This window comes from Elgaria multicarinata, chromosome 13, assembly GCF_023053635.1.
Source record: "Elgaria multicarinata webbii isolate HBS135686 ecotype San Diego chromosome 13, rElgMul1.1.pri, whole genome shotgun sequence".
In the NCBI taxonomy this organism is placed as follows: domain Eukaryota; kingdom Metazoa; phylum Chordata; class Lepidosauria; order Squamata; family Anguidae; genus Elgaria; species Elgaria multicarinata.
The window spans coordinates 28,876,198-28,904,151 of NC_086183.1; the positions used below are offsets into that span (position 1 = coordinate 28,876,198).

General features: G+C 47.4%; 1 protein-coding gene across 1 annotated transcript in view; it reads left to right on the forward strand.

Annotated features, from left to right (window-relative positions):
• BCL3 (BCL3 transcription coactivator) overlaps window positions 1-17,294 on the forward strand; it is a 31,114-nt gene extending 13,820 nt beyond the window's left edge. The window contains exons 5-10 of the mRNA XM_063140258.1: window positions 1,598-1,799; window positions 2,464-2,552; window positions 7,905-7,982; window positions 9,287-9,454; window positions 12,607-12,727; window positions 14,699-17,294. Coding sequence (XP_062996328.1) covers window positions 1,598-1,799; window positions 2,464-2,552; window positions 7,905-7,982; window positions 9,287-9,454; window positions 12,607-12,727; window positions 14,699-15,216 — 1,176 coding nt within the window. The 3' untranslated portion in view covers window positions 15,217-17,294. The remainder of the gene's footprint in view (window positions 1-1,597; window positions 1,800-2,463; window positions 2,553-7,904; window positions 7,983-9,286; window positions 9,455-12,606; window positions 12,728-14,698) is intronic.
• Window positions 17,295-27,954: the final 10,660 nt, after the last annotated feature.

A 27,954-nucleotide genomic window follows, 5' to 3' on the forward strand; every position in this document is an offset into this window, starting at 1 on the left:
CCTACAATGGCAGACAGTGTTCAGTTTTTCAATAAACGAAGTAGCCTGGCCTCTCCCTAGGACTCAAGGCAGGTGCTACCATTTTGCCCAAACTGGAGGAGTTAGAGGCAAAAAAAAGATACTCCCCAAATGCCTGTCTGAGCCTGTCCCCTACCCACCCATTCCTACCATAAAGTCTGGCTGAAGAAGAATGACATCTAAAAGATGCTTGGGCCCTGGCTTTGGAGGACCTCCAAAGGAAAGAACTATCAAAAGGTGGAGTGCAGCTATTCCATCTTTTCCTCTGTAATGGGTTTTTTTTTTCTGGAAGGAAAAGTGTCAGATGAAGCTGTGGAAAAATACAGGAGGGTTATGCCCGGAAGACAACACCTCTCTACCCCCTCCCTCCATATAAATCCATGCTTGGGGCAGGCTGGTTGCCGGATAAAAGACTTGTCTGGAGGCCTCTCCTCTCTAGAAGCCTCTTTCTTCTGCTAGCCTTTTTGGGAGGCAGCAAAAAGGCACCCTCGGATTATACTGATTCTTGGAGCAAATTCTGTAGAATTGAGTCTTTGTGTTTTCTGAGTCATCCAGGGCAGGGGGCATGTGCGTCCTGCCTTTGCACTGGGACTGTGCTGCCCACGTCTCTGTTCTTGATGTTCACAACCTGTGCCTGACCTGTTGTCATTTCCTTATCTGTTTCTCATAAACCCTACCAACCCCGTCCCTTTCTGAGAAGCGCCTGATTACGTCAACACAGGCAGGTGCTGGTGATGCGGTTTCTTCTGTGGGAACCAGATGGGTTTCCTCTGGTTAGCTGGGTGCGTAAGAGATGCTGAGCTTAACCCCCCCTCACCCCCCCTCCTAGCACTTGTGAGTTTTTCTGAAGTTGTTCCTAGCCACAGATGTGTGTGTGTGTGTGTGTGTGTGTTAAACTTTCTCTGCGCTTGTTTGCTTGCAATTACCCAGAAATGACCTACAACAACACACTATGGAACTCACTACCACAAGATGTGGTGATGGCCACCCATTTGGATGGCTTTCAAAGGGGCTTGGATAAATTCCTGGAGGAGAAGGCTATCACTGGCTACTAGCTCTGATGGCTATGTGCTACCTCCAGTATCTGAGGCAGTAAGCCTGTGTGCACCAGTTGCTGGGGAACATGGGTGGGAGGGTGCTGTTGCACCATGTCCTGCTTGTGGGTTCTTAGTTGACAGCAGGTTGGCCACTGTGTGAGCAGTTACCCAGAAATGACCTTCAACAACACACAGCGCATAGTTAAACTATGGAACTTACTACCACCAGATGTGGTGATGGCCACCCATTTGGATGGCTTTAAAAAGAGAGGTGGATCAATTCCTGGAAGTGAAGGCTATCAATGGCTACTAGCCCTGATGGTTGTGTGCTACCTCCAGTAAGCCTGTGTGCACCAGTTGCTGGGGAACATGGGTAGGAGGGCGCTGTTGCACCGTGTCCTGCTTGTTGGTCCCTGGCCAATGGCTGGCTAGACACTGTGTGAACAGACAGCTGGACTAGATGGACCCTTGGTCTGATCCAGCATCAGGGCTCTTCTGATGTTCTGATGTGCAAACAGTGTGTTTTGTTCCCTCACACTCAGACCCCCTTACACTTGGCCGTCATCACAGCCCAACCAACCCTGGTGAAGTTGCTGATGTCTCACGGAGCATCACCGATGGTGCTGGACCGCAATGGACAGACTGCCCTGCATCTCGCCTCTGAACACGCCAGCCTCCATTGCCTGCAGGAGTTGCTGGATGGGAGGCCCGGCCCGCTGGATCTGGAGGCCCGGAATTTCGAGGGTGAGACGAGCTGGTGTGGGGCAACTCTCCCCAACACCTGGCACCTCCAGATGTTTTGAACTTTAGCACCAATGAGTTATCATCCCAAACATCTGGAGGGCACCAGTTGAGGAAAGCTGGTGTGGTGAAAACACAAACACGCATACTTACACACACACACTCCCGGAGTGGATTCACTGCCCCACTGATATCGGAGCCACCAGCCTCTACTGTATAGATGTCCAATCAACTTAGGAGCTTCCATTACTGTTCATTATTGAAGCCCATCGTCCCCTGCGTTGCATCTGAGCTTCAACACAATTACACCTGTCTTTCTCCCCTCTTCAGGAGTGTATCCTTTAAAGCAGGATATCCTCTAGATATTGTTGAACTCCAAATCCCATGCCCCACCCCAGCCGGCATGGTCAATGAGTGGGGATGATGGGAAATGTCATCCAACCACATTCAGCTTTCCCCCAACTTGGGGCACCCTCCCATTAGCTGGGGTTGATGGAAGTTGGAATCGGTCACGCCTGGAGGGCAGCTGGGTTGGGAAAGGCTGATGCGGAGTTTATTTTCCCCTTGCCTGGTGGCTGGGAGTCTCCCTGGTAAAACTCACCATTGTATTTCCATCCTTTAAGTGTTCCAATTCTCTCTCTCTCTCTCTCTTTCTTTCTCTGACCAGGTTTTACCTCCCTCCATGTGGCTGTTGGAACTTCCAATCGCGATGTGGTTCTCACTTTGCTGGAGCACGGGGCTGATGTGGATGCCGTGGTAAGCATACGGTTTGAGAAGGAGCGGGGACAGAATTTTGGCTAGTGGAGGCTGGTGGCTTCGATGTCAGTGGGGCAGTGAATCCGCTCCAGGTTTCCGTCAGAACCCGTAAGAACTCTAAAGGAACTTTGCACTTTGGAGAGCTCTTTTAGAGTTATGACGGAATCCCGGAGCGGATTCACCGCCTCACCTATTTGCATCCCATTTATGCATCCATATAGCGCGTGAGCTTAAGGTATCACGTTTTACAAAGTTGAAGAAAACAGGCCCCTTGCCCCAAGGAACATGCAATATAAAGCTTGGGAACAGAGGAAGCGGCTTTATACTAGACCATGTGTCCATCTGGCCTAGTATTGTCAACACTGACTGGTAGAGGATCGCTAGGGTTTCAAGCAGGCGTTTTCCAGCCCTGCAGGCGCCCTGCCAACGGATGCAAGTTGGATGTCAAGGGATTTAAACATTTTGCCTGCGGTGATGAACCTGAACACAAGGCAGGAAGAAGGAAATAGAGGCTGTGGGAAACATATGCTTGGGAACGGACTTTACACTCAAGGCTGGGGATTTTGAAGGAAATAAGAGAAATAGCATGAATTAATGCAGGAAGTTCTGGGCATAAAAGGGAGCGAAGGAGAACCGGCGGAGTTGTTTGAAGAAGCAGGAGAAATTCAGGCTTCTGCAAGTCATGTGGAGAGACAGTACACTAAGCCTCACCTGCTACCTAGTTCACGCTCCTTTCTGGATTGTGAGATTTCATCATTTTATTTATTTATTATTACATTTATATCCCGCCTTTTTTCCTGCAAGGAGCCCAAAGCGGTGTCCATAAGCCTCCTCCCTCTCCATTTTATCCTCACAACAACAACCCTGTGAGGTAGGCTGGGCTGATAGTCTGTGGCTGGCCCAAAGTCACCCATGGCCGAGTGAGGACTAGAACCCAGAGCTCCTGAATCCCAGTCCAACACTCTAACCACTACACCACACTGGCTCTCATTGAATGTTGTTCAAAGACTCGGGCGTGTTCCTCCAGGAAGGTTCATCGCCCTTCAAGAGGTGACCTGTGGTTGTGAACAGCCAGACGCACCACAGGCAGAACGTTTTAACCTTCTGATGTGAACTCAAATGCAGTGAGCTTTTGATTGGCAGGGGGGTGTCCGGGGGGGGGCAGCCCACACACTCAGCTGTCAGTCAGACGATGCGGGACAACTGAGTGGTGAGGGGACGTGTTGGAACCAGCCTTTCCCTCACAACTTTTATTGCCGTTCGCGAGGCGCCTCAAAGCACCAAGTGCCGTGAAAAAATCAAACAGACCCTGCCCTGAAACAAACATCAACGACAAAAAGTCTTGATTCTCTCAGACGGACCCACATCTTTTGCCTTCCCACCAATTCTTTGGTGGTCTCTCAGGTTTTGTCCACCCTTTTAGAAGGTTGAAATGCCTCCCCAGAACTTCATTAATGGCGGTAGGACCTTTATGCCAAAATATATTGGCATCTTTGGCCCTGTTGCTTTTCGCCTTCATAAAATGACATTTCAGTCCTCAGCTGAAAGCGGTTCAACACTCCAGTTTCAAATGGAAGCTTCTGCTCTCCGGATTCTTAATCCTGTCCTTCTACTTCTGCGAGATGACAGACTCTTATCAATTTGCATTCAGAGCTCTTCACCTTTGCCCGTGACTAGCAGAAGCAAAAGACATTGTGCAAAAAAATGCACAGGAGCGAACTTGCATGACATTTATATACAGATCTTGTTTGGTTTTCCTTGGGTGTTATCAGCATGTTCTTGAGGTACGACAGCAGCAGCAGATGTAAATAAACAAAATAAAAATGGAGTGTGCAAAAAGAAAAGAAAAGAGAAGAAGGCCTGTTCCGCCATGGTAGGGTGACCATACGGAAAGGAGGACAAGGATCCTGTATCTTTAACAGTTGCATAGAAAAGGGAGTTTCAGCAGGTGTTCTTTGCATGCATGCAGCACCTGGTGAAATTCCCTCTTCATCACCACAGTTAAAGCTGCAGGAGCCCTGCCCTCTTGACCAGATAGAAAAGAGAACAGGGCCCCTACAGCTTTAACAGTTGTGATGAAAAGAGAATTCACCAGGTGCTGCATTCATACAAATGACACCTGCTGAAATTCCCGTTTCTAGGCAACTGTTAAAGATACAGGAGCCCTGTCCTCCTTTCCATATGGTCACCCTATGGCCGCCACGGCCATACGAAGACTAAAAATGTGCTCGGGGCAAATACTCATGCCCCGCCCCTAATGTTCACATGCTCCTCTGCAGACCTTCATGCGTTTAGCGCAAAATTCTGGAGAGGATTTCAGCTGAACATCCTTAGAAGCCTTTGCATGATCAGGAACTCTTCCTTATTGCCTCTACATTTCCAGAAGGCGCAAAGCCCTGCTGTTCCACTCTGTGTGTGTTTCTTGTTTGTATCCTAGTTTCCTGTTTTCCCACCCACAGAAATGGGGAAAGAAGGAACTGAGTAATGACTGTATCTGCTTAATCACCCCCTTTCCTTTTCTAAAGCAAGCTTCCACAACTATGATGAATCTTCCCCTGCTTCACTCAGAAATTGCCACACTTTTGCCAAAAACAGACAAAATCACATCAACGTAACCGTCTCATTCACCTGCATTTCACCTCTCTTCCGCCACAATTATTCACAGCCGGAATGAATTGCTTGGAGTCCTCCTTTCTGCATTTCTTTCCACCCCTTCATCAATTTACTTCCATGTATCCCAGAAAGTGGGAGGGGGGAATCCATTACAATAGTTTAGATCAATTGATATGCCGATTAATTATATTAGTTATAACAAATATTTCTTATCGTTCTGTTGAATTTAATCAAAGGTCCAGCGTGGGGGTAGATAACCCAGTTTAATTTATTTATTTTATTTTATTGATTACATTTATATACCGCCCCATAGCCGAAGCTCTCTGGGCGGTTTACAAAAGTTAAAAACAATAAACATTAAAAATATACAAAATTTTAAACCATCAAAAACAACAGTATAAAAACAACAGTATCTAGTTTCCCCCAGATTTTTTGGTCTACAACTCCTGTGTTTCCTGACCGTTTTACCATGTTGGCTGGGGCTTATGGGAGGTGTAGTCCAAAACGTTTGGAGGGTGCCAGTTTGCCTATTCCTCCTCCTCCACCACCCTCTTTCTTTTTTCTTCATCTTTCCTTCAGACACTAGCTTATTTCACTTATTTATTTATGCATTTGTTTGTTACATTTATATCCCATCATTTTTCCTCCAAGGAACCCAAGGTGGCATACATAAGCCTCCTCCTCTCCATTTTATCCTCACAACAACAACCCTGTGAGGTGGGTTGGGTTGAGTGTCTGTGACTGGCCCAAAGTCACCCAGCAGGTTTCCATGGCTGAGTAGGGACTAGAACCCGGATCTCCCAACTCCCAGTCCGACACTTTAGCCACTACCCCACACTGGCTCACTTCCTCATTTTCCTTCCTTAGTTCTCATGCACATACACAAAATTAAACAGTTCTGTGGTCATGATCATAGAAGTAGCCAGTTACAAGCTTTCCCTGTTGTTAACTCTTGGTCTTGGTTTATGCAAACTGCTTCATAGGAACACAGGAATCTACCTTATGCTGAGTCAGACCATTGGTCCATCTACATCTACCTTGGTATTGTTGACACTGACTAGCAGCTGCGGTTCCCCAGGGTTTCAGGCAGGATTCTTCCCTCGTCCTACCTGGAGATTTGGAGTTTTTTGAACCTGGGATCAGGGTGGATTTGTTTTAAATCAATTTGATTTAAATCACGATTTAAATCACTACTCAGAAAGACTCGATTTAATCATGTGACTCCCCCCACCAAAAAAATGCACTCTATTCATTGAATTTTTTGAAACTTAGCACTTAAGAGGTAAGGGGTTGATTCTGTGGACATAGATTTGCAAAGGAACAATGGAGTTGTGATCTCTGCAGACACAAATTCACACTTTTGAGAACTGTAAAACCAAGCATCTGTGATCATATCTTCTAGATAGAAAAAATTGCCCAATAATCTTACAGAAACCTCTGGAAGAGCATGACATTGCGCATGGATTCATGGAATTCATTTACCCAAAAAAATTTAAACATTGCATGAATATACAGCCTTCATGCTACATAATTAAAAACTAATCCTTATTTCATGATGAATAACCTTTGGACTATAATGTATATTAAATAGAAAATTATCTTTAGAGAGATTTTTCCTCAAAAAGCATTTTATTAAAAAAAAATCCGATTTAAATTAAAGTAAATCATTTTTTTAAATTCATTTATTTTAAAAAAAAATCATTGATTTTTATCCACCTTCTGCATGCAGGGCAGCTGCTCCATCGTACTGAGCTATGGCCCCTCCTTCTTTGGTTAATGGGATGGTTTGAAGGATGGACTAACAGAGTAAAAAGTTCAAGCAGGCTTCCAGCAGGATACCTTTCGATGCTTTATTATGTTTACAATTCAGGAGAAGATGGACATAGAATCATAGAACAGTAGAGTTGGAAGGGGCCTATAAGGCCATCTAGTCCAACCCCCTGCTCAATGCAGGAATTCACCCCAAAGCATCCCTGACAGATGGTTGTCCAGCTGCCTCTTGAAGGCCTCTAGTGTGGGAGAGCCCACAACCTGCCTAGGTCATTGTTTCCATTATCGTACTGCTCTAACAGGCAGGAAGTTTTTCCTGATGTCCAGCCGGAATCTGGCTTCCTGTAACTTGAACCCATTATTCCCTGTCCTGCACTCTGGGAGGATTGAGAAGAGATCCTGGCCCTCCTCTGTGTGACAACCTTTTAAGTATTTGAAGAGTGCTTTCATGTCTCCCCTCAATCGTCTCTTCTCCAGGCTAAACATGCCCAGTCATTTCAGTCTCTCCTCATAGGGCTTTGTTTCCAGACCCCTGATCATCCTGGTTGCCCACCTCTGAACCCCCTCCAGCTTGTCTGCATCCCTCTTGAATTGTGGAGCCCAGAATTGGACGCAATACTCTAGATGAAGCCTAACCAGGGCCTCATCTAGATTTGGATACCTCACGCGATTTGGAAGCTGTACTTCTATTTATGCAGCCCAAAATAGCATTTGCCTTTCTTGCAGCCGCATCACACTGTTGGCTCATATTCAGCATGTTTGAGGGGAGAGCATCATGCTTAAAGGGATTTGGAAATCCTGGAGAAAACTTAGGGCTGTTCTGAGTCCACTGCAATCACCTGCAGCAGCAGCATTGTTCAATTTGGTGCTCGCCAGATGTCTGGCATTGCATCTCCCATCATCCACAGACATCAGGGCCATTGATTTGGCTCTGATCTGAATGAACCCCTGTTGCCCCATCTTTTCCAGGATATTAAGAGTGGACGATCTCCCTTACTGCATGCTGTGGAAAATAATAATCTAGAGATGGTGGAACTGCTTCTACAGGTAAGGATGTTCCTCTGCCCCGTCATTGGACCTACTGCAGAGTAAAAAGAAAGATCAGGATCAGATACACACTAGGTAATTTACACAATGTGTAGTTTGACCCTGAGCTGCTGTACACGTTCAAGAACCAAGATCTCTGACGCGAAACTTTTCTTCTAACGTTTTACAATGGGAACTGTGGGGTTTCACAAAATCTGAATTCAGCACCTTCTGTATGTGCTGAACTGTGGATAAGCAAAGAGGCCTGCCCTTGAACTAGGGATGTCTGTCGCTAGGAAATCCAGTTCTTTTTTTCTTTTTTTCATGTGATGGTGTTCTACGGCCTGTACGCCTCGATTTGCGGGCCAAGCTACAAGCTTTACCCTGAACTTTTTAAAAACATTTTATTTTTTGGCAGGTTAAGCAATTTACACTAATTTCTGAGAAATTTGCACAAATTACGGCCGAATTTCTGAACAATGCATGCGAATTTGGCAGTAATTTGCACAAATTTGGCCATAAATTGCAGAAATTATGGATTTGCACAAATAATAATAATAATAATAATAATATAATTCTTACCCGCCTCTCCAATTGGATCGAGGCGGGGAACAACAGCAAGCATAAAAAACATAAAATACTGATTAAAAAACATGGTATACACTGTTATGGCCAAATTTGCACAAATTGCTCAGAAATTTCCACAAATTGTAGAAACTGGGAGGAAATGCATTAAATGCCCGAACTGTCCCAACTTCCTGCAGATCGAGTCGGGTGCCACAGCGGGAATCAAAATGAAGTCCAAGGGCTGAATCTAGGAAACCCACTGAACTCCATTCCACAGATAGATTTCTATAACATCCCTACCTTGAATGCTCATCTCCCCGGCATGTGGCCCATCCCGATTTTTCCTTGTCCAAGTATATCTCTGTCTTGGGATCTTCGCAAGCAGAAGATCGGGTCTTTTACGTCCCCAGGAAAAGGAAAGGAACCTCTCGCACAAGCACTTGAATCATTGCTGACTCCTAGTGGGACGCCTGCTTTCGCTGACGTTTTCTTGGCAGACTTTGTAGTGGGGTGGTTTGCCGTTGCCTTCCCCAGTCGCAGTTACCTTTCCCCCAGCTAGCTGGGTACTTATTTTGCCGACCTCAGAAGGCTGGAAGGCTGAGTCAACCTGAGCCGGCTGCCTGAGAACCAGCTTCCGCTGGGATCGAACGGGGAGACTTTCGGCTGCAGTAACTGCCGCTTACCACTCTGCGCCACACGAGGCTCTAGTACGTCCCCAACCAGTTTACAAATGTGTGTGTATTTTCCCCACTGTGCAGCACGGAGCCAACGTAAATGCTCAGTCGTACGGGGGCAACACGGCTCTCCATGCAGCCAGCGGCCGCGGCCTCTTGGACACCCTGCGGCTTCTGGTGCGCAACGGGGCAGACGGCAGCCTCAAGAATTACCACAACGACACCCCCCTGATGGTGGCCAAGAATAAGAGGGTGAGAGAATTTGGAGAGAGAGAAGGAGAGAGAAGCATCATAAAGCTACAGTTCGAGCTGTGTAGTTAATTCTAGGCACTACAGCCCAAGAAAAATAACACGTAGCATTTGTTCTGCCATTTGCAGAGTGTTCAAAGCACTTCACATCCATTCTCCCAAGAGTCCTCAACCTTTTTGGGTCAGTAGGCACGTTTGGGATTTTGAAAGAGTGTTGTGGGCGCTCTCACAAAATGGCTGCCCTCAGGAGTGGTTTCCCATTTATAACATGGCTGGAAACTCTCATTTTTGAGAAGGCGAACTGGTGAGGCTAAAAGAAAAGTAATTTGCCCAAGAAGTACAAGGCAGAGGTAGGGTCTGAACGCCAAAAGGGAAACACACTCTTTTGAACCCAAATAAAGGTAGTGCTGGTCTCTTTGGTGTCTACGGGCCCCATGTTGGAGTGTAATCCAATGCCTCTGTAATGCCAGCAGGTGTTGTGATGCCTATATTACATTTTCTTTTCAAGCCAAGAACTTCAGAATGCTGAATTTTGTACTCCGTCGTCCCCCTTTTCTGTAATCACAGGCCATGCAGAGCTCTGAGTTTTAGGGAAAGGTGAGATGCAGTTTGCCAGATGGCATGTGTACAAAGAAGGGCTAGAGGGATTAAGGGAATGCGTCCACCTGCCCATACGTACCTGTGTGTACATATATTTAGCCTAGGCAAACAATGATTAAAGAAATGTGAACGCCGGCATCATGAAAGATGAGGCAAAACCCCTGCCCGCCCTGTGCACAGAGGACAGGAAGAGAATTCAGACTTTACAGTTACAGAAATGGCATTTCAGGTTGAACTGGTTAAACAATTTCCTCAAAGGTAGCAGCAGTTCAGCGAAGGTCTAGCGGTGTTTTGCAGCTTCCGGTTAATTCCAGCAAGCCTTGCCATCTCCTATTCTCCTGCTGGTTTTGTTCCCTGTGTTTATACACGTGTGCTTTCTTTGGTGGCAGGCACCCTTTACATCCTACTGAGACGTTTAATTTCCCTCATGCGACTCAAATCAAGGGAGGGAGAACGCAGGCCCGGTGCTGCCATAGAGGCAACTCAGGCGGCCGCCTAGAGCGCCAAGCAAACGAGGGCGCCGAACAGCGTACCCGGAAGCTGCTCTCCTAGAGCGGCTTCCGGGTGTGCTGTTCCAAAGCCGCCGCCCCAGCCTCCGCCCAACCCCAGCGTTCTGGCTCCTTCGAAGCCAGGATGCTGGGGTTGGAGGCGGAGGCTTCAGTATGGCGTGCCAGGAAGTCACTTCCAGGCGTGCCGCTTCAAAGCCTCTGCCCCGCCCCCCAACCCCAGTGTCCTGGCTTCAAAGCCGGGAGCGGGAGGGAGCGGGCAGTGAGCGGGCAAGCAAGGGGGGAGCCGGAGCGGCAAGCGGGCGGGGGCGAGCGGGCGGGTGGGCAGGCGAACGGGCAGGTGGGAGCAGTGAGGGAGCGAGGGAGCGGGGGGGGCAGGCGAGTGAGCGAGCGGGGAGGGCGGGGCGGCTTCAGAACGCGCCTGCCTAGGGCGCAATATAGTCTGGCGCCGGCCCTGGGAGAACGTGACAATCATCGCTTCTTGAAAGTCAGGTTCTAAATCATGCAGTGAACCTACACGCGAGTAGAGCAGGGAGCTCCTTGCCGCAGACAGTTGTCCTGAAACCCATGGAAGGCAACCGAGGGGGACGGAGCCAGCACACATGTCCCCACCGAACCTCACAGTGAGGGCAATTTAGAACTCCTAAATAGTCCTTTAGGTTTTTGGCGTCTGTCAAGAAAAGGATGGTGTAATGGAGGCTGGGATATCAGTGAGGTAAATCCGTTCTGGATTTCAGTCAGAATTCTAAAGGAACTATCCAAGGTACACCTTTAGAGTGCCAACTGGTTCTGACTGAAACCTGGAGCAGATTCACCACCCCCACTGACATCGGACTCACCAGCCTCCATTGGGGTGGTCCTAACTTGAGGCCTATGTGACCTCATGGCCTCCCTCCCCTGTGGTTCAGAGATAGGATGGCTGCGTTCTGGACATAAAACACACGAAGGCTGCAGTTGTTAATAACCAATGATAAGGAATGCCAACAGGCACACAACTGTGTATCCATTTTAACAATGAAATCAAACAACAATAGTATCAAGAGTCAGAATAATGACTTCTAATTTTTATAATTATGTCAATTCTAAACAGTTCAATCAAGCAAAGATTGTATCAAGAGTAAGAATAATGACTTCTAAACCGTTATATGGATGACGAAACAGGAATCCGGTTATGTGTTCCGTTTCACTTATTTCAGACTTCCTCAGATGTACAGTCTTTAAAGTCGCCGCATACGAGCAAAAGACGTGGGGGTGTAGACAGAAGATAGTAATTCCAAAATTACTTCCAGTTTACAGACAGAGCCCTTCGAGGGAAACTCTTTCTTTTGCCCTGGCTGAGAATTCATTAGCGTCAAAACAGTGGGGAAAAACAGTCCATCAGTCCATACTATTGTTGTTTGATTTCATTGTTAAAATTGATAAGCAGTTGTGTGCCTGTTGGCATTCCTTATCAATGTAGTGATAAGCGTGTTCAGAGGAGGGCAACCAGGATGATCAGGGGTCTGGAAACAAAGCCCTATGAAGAGAGACTGAAAAAACTGGGCATGTTTAGCCTGGAGAAGAGAAGGCTGAGGGGAGACATGATAGCACTCTTCAAATACTTGAAAGGTTGTCCCAGAGAGGAGGGCCAGGATCTCTTCTCGATCCTCCCAGAGTGCAGGACACGGAATAACGGGCTCAAGTTACAGCAAGCCAGATTCCAGCTGGACATCAGGAAAAACTTCCTGACTGTAAGAGCAGTATGACAATGGAATCAGTTACCTAGGGAGGTTGTGGGCTCTCCCACACTAGAGGCCTTCAAGAGGCAGCTGGACAAGCATCTGTCAGGGATGCTTTAGGGTGGATTCCTGCATTGAGCAGGGGGTTGGACTCGATGGCCTTGTAGGCCCCTTCCAACCCTGCTAGTCTATGATTCTATGATTCTATGGTCTGGACATGCCAGGGCCACAGGGCACCAAAGATGAGACCTTCAGAACAAGCTGAGCTACCGAGGTAAGAGATTTGCAGGCCGACGCAGATTTGAAAACCTCTCCTTGTCTCTTCAACCAGGTTATCGACATCCTGAGAGGGAAAGCTTCCCGTCCCGGACCACCACCTGACAACATCCGTGAAGGGTCGTCCCCGGCAACCAGCAACGCCAGCTCTCCTGGCATCCGGCCTGCCCAAACTGGTGAGTAATTCCTCTCCGAGCGAGAGAGGGACGGCCATTTTGTTGTCCTCCACCCTAGCAGCCAGCCCAGTCTGAATGAAGATCTTGCTCGTGAGGCAGCCTGTTCACGGGCACGTGACAAATTGTGGGGAGGTGAAATAGCATGGCGCAGGAAGAATTGACTTCAGGGACTAGCTGGCATTTAGGGCTGCACCATTTAATCAATAGGTAAATCAATTGAAACTTTAGTTGATTAATTGGGGGGAGACCTTATTTTTAAAAAATGCCCTGGCCAATCCTTGGTAGGATAACAAATTGAAATGTGTATTTTCTTGGGGCTATTTTGGTTCTGGTGCAAAATTAGGTAGTGTCCAATGTTTGACCTGTGTAGAGTAGACCCATTGAAATGAATCAGACCTACGTTAATCATGGATTAGGGCTGTGCTCCGCTCTGATTCGGATCGCAAATCTGGAGCGACCCGATCCGCCTCTGCCAAAGGCGGATCCGAATCGGGTCGGGGGAGTTACAGATCGAGGCAAAGTGGTTTGCCTCCATCCAGAGCTCCGAACGCAGGTAAGTGGGGGGGAAGGGGGCTCACCTGGCGCTGGTGCAACTGACCTGGCGCAGCCAGGTAAGGGGGCAGGGGGGCTTACCTGCGTCCGTCACACTCTGGCACAGGCTTCAACTGAGGCCCAGGCCTCAAAGCGGAAGCAGGCCGTGGCCTTTTTCCACTTTGAGGTCTGGACCTCAGTTGCAGCCTGCACCAGACTGCGACGGAGGCAGGTAAGTAAGTGGCAGGTAAGTGGGGGGGCTTATTCAGTCCCCATTTTGTCCCCCCTTCCCCACTTACCTGCCCACCGTGGAGGCAAGTGAGTAGGGAAGGCTGGGCAAAATCTCGATTCGCCCCTCTGGATCTCGCTCCACAGAGCGGAGCAGGGAAGGGTCGGATCAACCCAAAGCGGTTCGGGCCCGATCCGAACGTTCCGGATCAGGCCACGAAGCAGTTCGGGGGGGGGGCGTCCGTGCACAGCCCTATCATGAATGCTACCCAGTGTCTACCAAAGCATATTAGCCATTAGTAAGCAGAAGTAATTAACTTATTTAAACTAGGGATGTGCTCCGCTCCTAATCGGACCGGCGAATTAGAAGCGGAGCGGGGTGCTTCGCCTCCCCTTAAGGCGGAGGCGAAGAGGATTGGGGGGCCGGCGGAGCGTGGCGAAGAGGATCGAGGTGAAGGCGGATCCTTGGCCTTGATCCGGAGCTCTGCCGGAAAGGTAAGTGGGGTTTACCAGGCCCTGCCGCTGTCACTGTCGCCCATGCGGCGACAGCGGCAGGGCCCGGTAAACCCCCCCTCCTTTCCCTTACCTGCCTCCGTCCGCGGTCCGTCGACTTCTTCAATTGAGCCTGTGGTTCAACCAGGAAGTCTAGGCCGCACTTGCGGCCCAGACTTCCTGGCTGAACCGCGGGCTCAATTGAAGAAGCCGACGGACGGCGGACAGAGGCAGGTAAGGCCCCCCTCCCCCTTGGTCCCTTACCGGGCTCTGCCGCCGTCGCCGCACGGGCAGCGATGGCGGCAGGGCCCGGTAAAACCCCCCGCCCTCCGGCCTTACCTGGCACCACTCCCCTCCACTGCGGAGCTCCGATTCAGAGCCGGAGCTCCGCGGCGAAGAGGAGCGGAGTATGGGCAGAGCGGCGCGGAGCGGGCCGATCCGAAATTTTCGGATCGGCCCGCGGGGCGGAGCGGGGGGTCCGTGCACACCCCTAATTTAAACTGATTTTGAGGCCACCTTTAAAGATAGTACTCTTAATCTTACATTTCCTTCAGTATCTCAGAAAGGTATCTACATTGAGGTTTTGGTAACAGGCAAACTTACTTCCATTTAGTTTCCTTTAATCCTTGAATGTCTGCTTCTTTAACCCATTGATCATCACATTAAAGTTCTTCCATCGGTTGGCAGCCTTACTCACTGCGCTTTTCTCTCTCCCTCCAGGCTTGCTCCGAGCTTCGCCTGACTCCTACTCCACCACGCCCAGCCCAGCCCAGACCCCAAAGCCCCACCGGGCAGTGCAGTCCCCCAAGTCCACCAACCAGAAACCAGAGAGCATTATAGCGACCAATGGGCTTTCAGCACCCGGCTCCTTGCACAGAGTGAAACTGGAAAGAAGCCCAACTCCGCCCACTTTGGAGCAGCCAATGGGATTCACGGGGCCGCCCACATTCTTCTTGCCTGTGGCCGAGAGCATGATGGACCCCACCTTCCATCACCCCGCCCTCTACCCTTTTGCGACGTCCGGCCATAACCTCTCCTCCCATCACCTGCAGCTGCTTCCGATTGGCCTGAACCATTCCGCCATACCCCTGCCCCCCGTGTCCCTGGCCAATCGGATTCACCCGAGGGGCACGGAGACGGACCAACCACAGACAATCCTGGACGCTGAGAAGCCGCCAGCTCCCGCCCGTGAAGGACAATGGCTCCAAAGCCGCAACAGCGGGCCCGGTGGTAGCTGACAGGAGGAGATGAAGGGACTCCCATCAGCCTCCTGTAACCGGGAGACTGGCCAAGGAAGGCCATAAACCAGGCAGAGTGCCAAGGATTTTAGACTTTGCTGCTACGGATTCCCCGGCACGTAATCGGCACTCCTTTGCTGCTTCGGAATCCAGAATGCCCACACCTCCCGTGGACCCAAGTTCTTGCCCTGTGCGTTTGCGCATAGCAACACGCCCCAAGCCTGAGATGATGCTTCAGGCTGTGCTAAGCCAGGGGTCTGCTGGTCTGCTTGAATTGCCCCCCCACAACCGCAGTTCCATCCTCTTCAGGTTTTGCTTCTTCTTAGGCCACTCCCTAGGCAGGTTTTGTCTGGAGCTGGGGGTGGGGTGCATTTTTAGGAGAGGAAATCGCAGCGGCGAAGTCCATGAGCACTCTCTTCCCTCCGCCCCCTCAGCAACGTTGCACTGGCAGCGGTTGGTCGCGCAGCAAGCGGTGGTGGTGCTATGTCTCCCTCCAGTGGAGGAGTGTTGAATTGCATGCCGCTTCGCCAAATTGTGCCATCACCTGAGATAAACCAGCCCTTTCAACATGGAGGAATTCTTAAGAGCAAGGAAACACGGATTTCACCCCCTTTCTCCCCCTCCCTCCCTGCCTGCCTGCCCTAACATTGCCAGTTTTCCCGGTGATTACAAAATCATACATTTCAGGAAGTGCAAAGTGAATTGGTGTGGCGGTGATGCAGGGCAGCTGGAGGGCGAAAATGCCACTAGGTGGCCGGGGGTGGGAACTTGGGGGTTTTCTGAAAGCCTGAGCAAGCCAAGTGGAATGTTGGGTAGATTTGTAAGGATTTGCAATTTCAGAAATTCCCTGGCCAATGTCCTCATCATTAGAGGAAGTTGTAGAGGTAGAAATGATTAGTCAGTGCGGCGAGAGGGTTACAGGGGAGTATGAAATGTGTCCTTCAAAAGGGGAGGGAGGTTAGTCCTAGTTAATTGATCTGTTGCGTGTGGAACCTCCTCCTCTTCCTCTTCCTCCTCCTGATCCAGCTTAGGAATGGGAGTCGAGCCGGAAAAGACTGTCACAGGAGTGGTAATTTCCCCTTAAAATCCCCTCCTTTGACACCCGCCTCTTCAGCACAAGACAGTTTGCCCTGCTTTCCACTCAGGGACGGGAGGGTGTGTAGCTCCGTGCTAGAGCACATGCTTTACAGGCAAAAGGTTGTAGGTTCAATCCCCGGCACGTCCACATAAGGCTGAGACGGAAAGAATCTTGCCTAAAACCCAGAAGAGCACAGCTGCCAGCCAGCTTTCCCCAACCTGGTACCGTCTGGGTGTTTTGCACTACAGTGACCAGCATTCCTGACCATTGGGTGCTGTAATCCAAAACATCTGGAAAGCACCACGCAGGGGCAGTGGAGGCTGATGGCTCCGATGTCAGGGGGCAGTGAATCCGCTCCGGGTTTCAGGCAGAACCAGTCAGAACTCTGCAGGTGCTATCCATGGAGCTCTCCGCACCTTGGATAGCGCTTTTAGAGTTCTGACTGAAACCCGGAGCGGATTCATCACCCCACTGACCTCGGAGCCACCAGACCCCGCTGCAAAGGAGAACGCTGCGCTAAACCATAATCCACAAGAATTGGAGGGTACCCGATTGCAGAAGGCTGGTGTAAATGATATTGCTCTACACCAAGCAGGATATGACACTTTGAAAATGTTTTGAAAACTGTTTATGGACCTCAACAGTTGTCACTACTGTTATAAACTTTTAAAGCAGTAGTGTAGATCTTGCCTAGATGCTCTGTCTCAGTAGAAGGCGGGTTCCAAGTTCCACTTCACTGTCATTGATCCATTCTTCCCTCCCTTCCATTCCATTGGATCATCCTTCCATTCTCCCCTCCCTAATAACAGGAACGGTATCTCTGGGGTCCCTCTCCCCCCACCCCCAAATTTTCTTGCCAGACATTCTTTCTCTGCTTTTAAGGACAACCATACTTGAAAAGTAGCACCCTCTAATCATCCCACGGTAGAAAAAATCGGATGCGGAGGGGTCTCTTTTTTTTTCCCCCTTCCTAATTTGTCAATAAAGTATTTTTCTACTTTCAAGGCCTATGTACATGCGTTCTTATGGGTGCACAGTTAAGGCAGCCTCCAAGGTGGTGAAACTGTACACAAAGTTAGGGGTTTTGTTTTTTCAAAAGGCTTGGCTTGCTGTTTCTAGAGTATCTCGGGGAATGACAAGCCCTCACCTCTCACTTGTCAAATTGTTCAGTCTTGTCTGAGAGGCCCCCCCCCCCCCCGCTCATGTGCATATGGGCAGATTCATGCTGCTTGCGAGTCCATGCCACACAAGCCTAGTGGAGCTGTTTGCATGACCCGACAGCCCACCGTGGGTTACTTAATCCACGGCGAGGTTGTGGTGCATGCAGCCACCATTTTGAATATGCAACCCCCTCTCAGGGGTCGTCATGTCATGTGAACCTGGTGAGCGTGGCTTATGCGAGGATTAAACAACCCTTGGCCTGTTTTAGGGTAATAACCCAGGATGAGCTGCAGCGCGTCATCTGAACCCAGTTCTTGTGCTGTTGTTTCCTCATTCGAAAAGCTTGAAATGCCTCCCATGGAGCTCAGAGTGTGGCAGTAAGAATCTTAAGCTAAAATATGCTGATATATATTATTCTTTTATAAAATCTTAATGCTCTATATATTTGTATAAGAAAATCTCTTCGCGGTCCATGTATTCTTAGCAAGACATCAGTGGGAAAACAGTGAAGAGTCTTGAAATACTACATGTAATCAGTTATATAGTCACCAAAAGAAAACCAGCAGATGCAGGCTGTAAGGCAGGCTTCCGTCACTATAAAATTCCAAAGAGCCACCACCAACAAGGCTCTTCCCTTTCACCAATCTTCCCCAAATATTAAGAAGAGACGTGCCCCCAGTGCAGCCCACCCACCCACTGCATTTCTACCCGAGTAGCTTTTTCCATGTTTCCCCTGATTGGATGGTGGCAGGCCTATAGCGGTGACTCTCACAGAGATGCGTTGGGCATACTCCACAAGGTGAATCATCCTGCTACATCAGGAGCAGGTGAACAATCGTTTGCACTCCGTACAGAAACAAGTAGGCTCAACAACTCCTAGGAGAAGCTGTTGGGAGGCACAGACAGCACGTCATGCACAGAGTACAAGGGTGAGTGTACTTTGCACACGAGCTTGTGACTTACTGTTGCAGGCCGTTAGTTTGACCAAAGTTATAAAGAGTGTGAGATGATGGTGGTGGTGCTTAGTGCTGGCCTTTTGTTTAACAAAAAGGACCTTGGGTTATTTATTTATTGCATTTATATCCCACTTTAAAGAACCTAAAGCAGTGTACATAATCCTCCTTTTTATTCTTACAACAACGATCCTGTAAGGTAGGCTGGGCTGAGAATCTGTGACTGGCCCAAAGTCACCCAGTGGGTTTCCATGGCCGAGTGGGGACTAGAACCCGGATCTCCCAACTCCCAGTCCAACACTTTAGCCACTACACCACACTGGCTCTTCAGTGTTACCCTCTCTCAGCTTGCCTACACTGCAAGGTTCTTGGGAGGAGGAATAGAAAAGCGCCATGTGAACACTGAGATCCTTGCAGAAGCAGCCTTTTTTTAAAAAAAACAAAACTTCATGAACTTTGCCACCTACAGTCCATGCAAATTCTGTATTTGGCAATCTGTTTCCTCCTTGCAAGCCTGCATGCAAAATACAGCCGTGTGGGTGGGTGTGTTCATCCTATGTTAATTTAGTTCTGCTGTCTAAACTCCACTGAACTCAAATATTGATACGGTATTTCCTTATTAATAATAATCCAACATAGTTGCAAACCTTTTATAAATAGTCACTTCAAAGCTTTCTTTTTCAGGCCATTTTCATTCCAAACAAACATGAACTGCCCAAGGAGCTTCAGCTGTTGGGCAGTATAAAAATGCAATAATAATAATAATAATAATAATAATAATAATAATAATAATAATAATAATAATAATTTCTCTCTCCAGTGTCAATTTCTCTTTCAAGTTCACATTCAACAGACAAAATAGCTAGGTCCCAACACTGTTCTTGCGCTATACAGGAATGCCTACTGCTTCAGCCGCAGTCACTGGTGATGTGCAAACAATCCATAAGACTATACACACTTCACTAAAAATTAGTTCCCGTTGTTTCGTAAATCTCATAAGAATGTAAGAGGAGCCGTGCTGGATCTGACCAAGGGTCTATCTAGCCCAGCTTTGTGTTCATATAGCAGCCAACAAACTGCTCACAAGAAATCCACAAGCAGAACGTGAGTGCAAGGGCACCCTCTCACCCATGTTCCCCAGTAACCGGTGTATAGAGGCTCACTGCCTCTGATACTGGAGGGAGCACAGAGCCATCAGGACTGGTGGCCATTGGTGGCTTTCTCCTCCGTGAATTTATCCAAGCCCTTTTTAAAGCCATCCAAAGTGGTGGCCATCACTACATTTTGGGGGAGTGACTTAGCTCTGTGAAGAAGTCCCTGAATCCCCCACTATTCAGCTTCATGGGATGATCCTGTTTTCTAAAACTATGGGAGAGGGAGAAAAATGCCTCTCTGTTCACTTCCTCCTCACCACGCATAATTTTGTATGCTGCTGTCACGTCTCCCCTCACTTGCCATTTTTCCAAGCTAAACAATCCTAGCTGTTGTAAGCTTTCCTCATAGGGGAGATGTTCCAACCCCTTGATCATTTTAGTTGTCCTTTTTTTGCACTTTTTCCAACCAACCAATGTCTTTCTTTAAATGCAGCAACCAGCACTGTACACAGTATTCTAAGTGTGGCCACACCATACATTTGTATAAGTGGAATATGATCACTGCTCTCTTACTCATAATTCCAGATGATTTATCAAGTTGAAAAGCATGGGTCCCTGTACAGATCTCTGTGGGACCCCTACTGTTTACACCCCTCCATTTGGAGAATTTAGCACTTATTCCTACTATCTGCTTTCTGTTCTTTAACCTGTTACTTATCCATAATAAGAACTCTTCTCTTCCATGAATGCTAAATTTGCTCAGGACTATTTGGTGAGAGATTTTGTCAATAGCCTCTCACCAACGTCTCATTCAATAAGATAAAGTGTGATTTATCTTATAAATAAAGACTCTTTTCCAAAATTAGACCTGAAGTGTCGTTCCCCCCCCCCCCACTTCCTGGATGTAACATTTTATAAGGAAAACATTCAGAAAGATCTGTAGGATAGTTGCGAAATAGACACTTAATTCACATTTATTTTATGCCTGTGAATCCATCCAGTAGAACTGGCTTTCACTGTCACTGGGACCAGTGACCTTGAACATTATGGTGCTTTGTCAATTTCAACAGCTATCCCTCCCTCCTGCCTGAGCAGAAGGAACTCTGGGACTTGTAGTTCTTGAGAGAGCATATATCATACAGGAAAGCACAAATCTCCTTGTCTCTCTTGCAGGCCTAGTTTAACTGCACAAGCAGTTGTATTTATTCCATTTGTTGTAAACTCGCATGTACAGCACTTTGTTAGAAAGTGCTATATTGTTGTTGTTGTTGTTGTTGTTGTTGCTGTTATGCAACACAAACTCTTCTCTAGAAGGGCAAGCAACTCACTCTTCATAACGTTGTTTGTTCTGCTCTAACACTCCTTTGGACTGGCTCCAGCAGTTCTCGCAATGTCTGGGCAACAGGATCATGGATACAGGAAATAAATTTCCATAAATATCCTGAAGCAATGATCTACAAATTAGCCTCATTTCAGCCCTTCATCCTGTTCTAGGGGAGCCTGGATTTCTGGGTTCTGATCCGGTATATCCTTCCCTGTCCTCCAGTGCTTGGGGGCCTTGGATTTGATCAACTGAAACATGTTGTATAAATGCTTATTACTGTTGTTAGAACTTTTTAGCTATTCACATAGGGTGACTCTATGAAAAGGAGGACAGGGCTCCTGTATCTTTAACAGTTGTATAGAAAAAGGAATTTCAGCCAGTATCATTTGTATATATGGAGAACCTGGTGAAATTTCCTCTTCATCACAACAGTTAAAGCTGCAGGAGTCCTGCCCTCTTTCAAATCTGGTCACTCTAGTATAGCTCCTGCACTTTAACTGTTGTGATGAAGAGGGAATTCCACCACGTTCCCCATATATACAAATGACACCTGCTGAAATTTCCTTTTCTATGCAGCTGTTAAAGATACAGGAGCCCTGTCCTCCTTTTCATATGGTCACCCTAATTTACAGAGTTCCACAACGATGAAATCCATAAAAAGGGAATTTCAGCCAGTATCATTTGTATATATGGAGAACCTGGTGAAATTTCCTCTTCATCACAACAGTTAAAGCTGCAGGTGCCCTGCCCTCTTTTAAATCTGGTCACTCTAGTATAGCTCCTGCACTTTAACTGTTGTGATGAAGAGGGAATTTCACCAGGTTCCCCATATATACAAATGACACCTGCTGAAATTTCCTTTTCAATACAACTGTTAAAGATATAGGAGCCCTGTCCTCCTTTTCATATGGTCACCCTAATTTACAGAGTTCCACAACGATGAAATCCATAAAAATTATGAATACTCAGCAGCACTTTCATTGATCAAAAATTAGAGTGTGATCTTGAAAATGCTCCTGTTTGCTCCCTGATGAAACTAGAGTTAAAGTAAGACTGTTTTACCCTGAGTTAATTGGTGGTGCATCTGTTTGGAGTAAGCTTGTGAATTTATTTATTTATTGGATTCTAAATAATTCTAAAGTTAGAACAGGGGCAGGGAAGTCTAGGGTCAACAAGATAAGATGTTCTTGTATTTCAGTGGAAGCCACTAGTAGTGGTTCAGAGACAAAGGGCGCCAGACCAACCAGATGCTGAAGACACGACATTCAACCTCCACTCCTTAGAGTAATGCTTTGCCAGTAAAACCAAGAGGAGGAGGAAATCACTGAGTTTTTTTAAAGAAAGAGAGACAGATTGCCCAGTTTATGAGATTTCATCTAAAAAATGCACTGCTGTCGGATGGGGCCATTTGGGAGAACACGTCCTATCCTGCTCCTGCATACTACAATCACATTATTATCATTATTATTATTATTATTATTATTATTATTATTATTTATATAGCACCATTAATGTACATGGTGCTGTACAGAGTAAAACAGTAAATAGCAAGACCCTGCCGCATAGGCTTACATTCTAATTGCAGTGGAATGTGCGGAACTATTTCAGGCTCTCAAGCTGCCGAGGTCAATTGCCGGAAATCAAGAGTCTATCCAAGGTACGTCAGACTGATGAATTAGTACAATGCTCCAGGCTCCCAGGATGGCTGTTAAAAGAGAGCCAGTGTGGTTTAGTGCAATTGCTCCCAATTCATTTCTAGAAGGTTCAGGCAGTGGCGGTTGGTAGCTCTAATGTCAGTGGGGCAGTGCATCCACTCCAGGTTTCAGCCAATCAGGCTTCGCATGTTGGATAGATCCTTGAGAGTTCTGACTGGTTCTGACTGAAACCTGGAGCGGATTCACTGCCCCACTAATATCAAAGCTAGCAGCCTCCACCGAGTTCAGGGTACCAGAGGATGCCTACTGACTTCTTCCCCCAGTTTATGGTCACTGGCCATAGCCTTGCTCTGTTCACTGGCATTGTCTAAGGTCAAGCTGGTGAGCAGCAGGGACAGAGCCTTCATGGTGATGGCCCCCTGGTGGTAGCACTCCATCTCCAGAGAAGCTCATCAGCCCTGCTTTAGTGAAGACCATTTGATCTGATTAAGTGTTTGCAGCTGCTGCTTGAATTTTAAAGTTTTGACTGAATTTGCTACAGCGAAGGTGTGTTTTCATTGAAATGTTTTTTACTCAGTGATCATTTTATGTATCTTAAGCCACCTTGAAGGTTCTTTTCAGCCACTGGGCGTGGTAACAGTGCTGAATGTTCTCCTATATCTTCAGGGGGACTCCTCCAGCCAACGGAAGCTAAGCGAGTGGAGAGGGCTTTCTCAGTGGTGGTGCCCCACTTATGGGGAAAAAAACCTCCCCAAAGAAGTTCACCCGGCACCATCGTTGTTATCTTTTCAGCTCCAGGCGAAGATCTTTCTTTCCCCCCAGGCATTTTAGCATGCAATCTTATTGGGATACCCATCAGTCTCCGATTTTGGTGGCCATTGGGCATCCCATGCAGAGTGGGAGGAGAGGAGCAGGTGAAGAGCAGATCCAGAGATCTAGGACTGTTTCAGTTCAATTCCATCAAACATTTTGAATGTGCAACCGAAATTTAGCAGAGAGAAAAATTCATCCATGCTGCAGAAGGTGGGCGGATAAGAGAACAGAACAATTCCACCCCCTGGTGGCCACCATGATACATTTATGCCGTTTCCTGGCTTTCTCTCCCCCACCTCCCCAACCTGGCCTTTGTAAATAGTTTTTGGGCCAGACATCAAGGTGAGTGGAGAAGGGTGGGGCTCCCAGGTGAGCAGCTGGCAGCTTGATATACAAGAACAGCGAGTCACGTCCTCCATTTCCCAGGGGCTCTTAAGCCTGCTTCCATAGCTACCTGAGCCTCTCCCAAAAACGCCAGCCAAGGACTGGGGGAGGCGTCTGACCCGGCTCCACGCAAAGGAGAGAGCGCAGCCGTGCAGCTCTGCTCACTGCCAAGATGGGGGATAGTTGGCAGTCAAGCCTTCTGGCACCGCCCCAGTTTCCCCCTGGCTTGGGGTTCCTCAATTTGTAACTCTAGAATAGGGTGTGATTGCACACCGGCGTGTGCTTCCTCAATCTGCTCCCTTTATTCCAATCTTCTTGCTCTTTCGCCTCTGCGCAAACACACCTGGTGATAATCGACTCTCACACATTCTCTCCCGCCCGCCCCATTCAGGCTGCTTCCTGGCTCTGCCAAAGTTGCCACCTTCATTTCTGGCTCCAGCACTGTTCCAGAAGCGTTAAGAGACGCCCAACCAGGAAATATAACAGGCAGGCCTTCTCGTCTTCTGTCAGATTTAGTCCTGGAACATGGCTGAGGGCTGGGAAGAGAGGAGAGACTAATTGAGGACGGAGCAGCTTTAGGCATGTACAGAGTGCCTTTCCTCTCCTACTTACCGGTCCCTATCTTTCCGGGGCGCTAGAAGGCGGTATATCTTCCACAAGGTCTCTTGCTGAAGGTTCATGTTGTAAAACTAGCAGGGAACCCATGATCCTTCCGACAATGTTGGACTGCAACTTTCATCAGCCCTAACCAGCAGTTGGGGATGATGGAAGGTGCAGTCAGTGAAGGCTGGTGGTTCCGATGTCAGTGGGGCAGTGAATCCAGTCTGGGTTTCAGTCAGAACATCTTTAGAGTTCCGACTAGTTCTGACTGAAACCCGGAGTGGATTCATGGTCCACCCCTTGGATAGCTCCTTTAGAGTTCTGACTGGTTCTGACTGGAACCCAAAAGTGGCTTCACCGCCCCACTGACATCAGAGCCACCAGCCTCCACTGGTTGCAGTCCAACAACACCTGGTGAGTCACAGGTTCCCCATCCTTGCAAGATCAAAGGAGAGGTGCCCAAATCCAAAGCAGCCTGGAGCTATGACTTTAGAGCAGGGATTGTTGAAGCTCTTTCCGCCGGAGGGCTGAAATAGATTTCGGAGAAGTACTCCGAGGCCACATTCCAGTGGTGCTTCCCTTGGATAAGTTCTGTTAAGAGTTCTGTCTGGTTCTGTCTGAAACCCGGGGCCTCCACTGGCCCCAAATCATCTTTTGCTCCACCCCTGCCCGTATTCACGCTGTGCCTTGCTCATCCCTTGCCATGCCATAATGCACAACAGGCTGATTAATTATGCACCCTTCTTTCCTGCTCCCAGAAGAAGGGACCGCTCCAAATGCCACTTCTCTCTTGCTCTTCCAGTAAACCCCTTAGCTCTGACCCCTTCACTGTCATCTCTTTTTCCTCCCTCTGCTGTCTCTTCCGTTGCCACCTCAAGGAGTGGACAAAAGGTAGATCAGGAAGCCCAGATCAGCAAAGATTTCTCACGCTCGGCTGTTTAACAATGCAATAATAAAATGACACCACCGCCCACCCCAGCCCAAGTAAATAAAAAGCGGTGGGGCAATCAGGAGTGGATTGTTTTTTGAAAACAGATGATGAACTTCACACAGGGTATAGTAAAATTATGGCACTCACTGCCACAAGATGTGCTGACGGCCACCAATTTGGGTGGCTTTAAACGAGGATTGGACAAATCCGTGGAGGAGAAGGCTATCAATGGCTACCAGTCCTGACGGCTATATTCTACCTCTATGAACAGGAGCAGTCTACCTATGTACACACCAGTTGCTGGGGAACATGGGTGGGAGGGTGATGTTGCACCATGTCCTGCTTTCATAGAACCATAGAATCATAGAATAGTAGAGTTGGAGGGGGACTACAAGGCCAACGAGTCCAACCCCCTGCTCAGTGCAGGAATCCACCCTAAAGCACCCCTGACAGATGGTTGTTCAGCTTTGTTGGTCTTTGGTCAATGGTTGGTTGGTCACTGTGTGAACAGAACGCTGGACGAGATGGAGCCTTGGTCTGATCCAGCACGGCTCTGCTTATGTTCTTATGAGCTCTGTCCAGTTCTGTTACTCAGATTAAACAAAGAGAAAACCTAGGGTGACCATATGAAAAGGAGGACAGGGCTCCTGTATCTTTAACAGTTGCATAGAAAAGGGAATTTCAGCAGGTGTCCTTTGTATATATGGAGAACCTGGTAAAATTCCCTCTTCATTACCACAGTTAAAGCTTCAGGAGCTATACTAGAGTGACCAGATTTAAAAGTGGGCAGGGTGCCTGCAGCTATAACTGTTGTGATGAAGAGGGAATTTCACCAGGTTCCCCATATATACAAATGACACCTGCTGAAATTCCCTTTTCAGTACAACTGTTAAAGATACAAGAGCCCTGTGCTCCTTTTCATATGGTCACCCTACGTAAACCTGAACCTCAAATTCCTGGGCTCAGAATTATTTATTTATTTATTTATTTATTTTTATTTATTTATTTATTACACTTATATACCACTCCCATAGCCAGGGCTTTCTGGGCGGTTTACAGAATTCTAAGTGATTAACCCCACCACCAACTTGGCTCTAGTTGGTGAATTTGGGGGGGGGGGTATTTTTTAAAAAATGAAGCAAATCTCACAAGCCTGTAGTGTTCCCTTGTCTGGCCTAAATTTACACTTAGTGTAAACCTCTTGATGCAGGAGCCTTTTGCTTATGGTAGCCTGTAAAGAACCATCTGCACTGAGCTGGTGATGATGATGATGACGATGATATAATTACTTGACCAGCTAAAGCAGAGGTGGGTAATGTACGGTCCTGATTTGAGAGTGTTTTTAGATTCTCTAGAAGGGACCTTTAAACTGCATTGCTAAGGAACAAGTAAATAAATTAATAATAGGGTGAGGGGAAGAGAGAAAAGGAAAACGTTTCTAGGCAAAGCAAACAAACATACAAAAAGCCGAAAGTCTGCCCTTTGCAAAATAGAGTGGAGGAGGTGTTAGTAGATTAACCCACCGACTAACCTAAAGAAGGCTTCTTAAGAAACACCTCCTCCATCTTACAAAGGCCAGACTTTGGGGGCTTTTTCATGGGCGCGGAAATCTCTCTCTCTCTCTCTCTCTCTCTCTCTCTCCTCCCACCACCAGTGGAGGCTGGTGACTCCAATGTGAGTAGGGTGGTGGATCCGCTCCGGGTTTCAGTCAAAACCAATCAGAACTCTAAAGGAGCTGTCCAAGGTTCAGAGCATAGCAACGGGAAAACCACATTGAAGAGGATCTCAGTCACGGTGGTCGTGATTAGCTTGGGCTGTTCTGGACTGTCTTAGAGCTTACTGACCGTCAGCGATATGATTTCTGGAGCATGTAACCGTTAAGCTTTTGCTGTGAGATTTCCTGCTATAAAGAAGTCTCACTGACATAGGCGCGCGCAGCACATTTCATTAGGGTGTGCACCCAGGGATTTATTTATTTTTGTAAAGATGAACATTTATTGAATGCTCAGTCATAAAGGACATTATTTTTATTTGTTTATTTTTTAAACACTTTAGCTACCAACGCCCTACTCTGCCTTCGGCTTGCCTGACCATGGGAGGGCCATTGCAAGAGGGGGGTGGAATGAGGAGAGGCTCCTAACCTAGGGTGACCATATTTTGGAAACCAAAAAGGAGGACAACATGGTCGCCATGTTAAAATTATTTTTAAAAAATAATTTTGAAACCTCAAACTTTTTAAAAAAATCCTACAACTCAATGGATGTACAGATCTGTTTGTTTATTTATTTATTTGTTACATTTTATACCACCCAATAGCCGAAGCTCTCTGGGTGGTTTCAAACTTGGCATAGCTAAAGTCCTTGTTAAGAACAATCATGGTGCCAAGTTTCATCTCTTTATCTTTAAAAATAATGTTTTTAATTTTTTTTAAATCCTCACATTTTAAAAAATTCCTAAAAATCAATGGCTGAACAGATCTGTTTCAAATTTGGTATGGCTAAAGCTCTACCTAAAAGCTATCATGGTGCCAACTTTCATCTCTTTATCTTTAAAAATGACGATTTTAAAAATAATGTTAAAACCTCAATTTTTAAAAAATCCCTAAAAAATCAACGGATGAACGGATCTGTTTCAAATTAAATCCCTTCCTAAGAGCTACCATTGTGCCAAGTTTCATGTCTTTATTTTTAAAAATGACGGAGTTATAAGCATTTTTGTTAATTCCCATTAGAGCTGCTCTTTGGA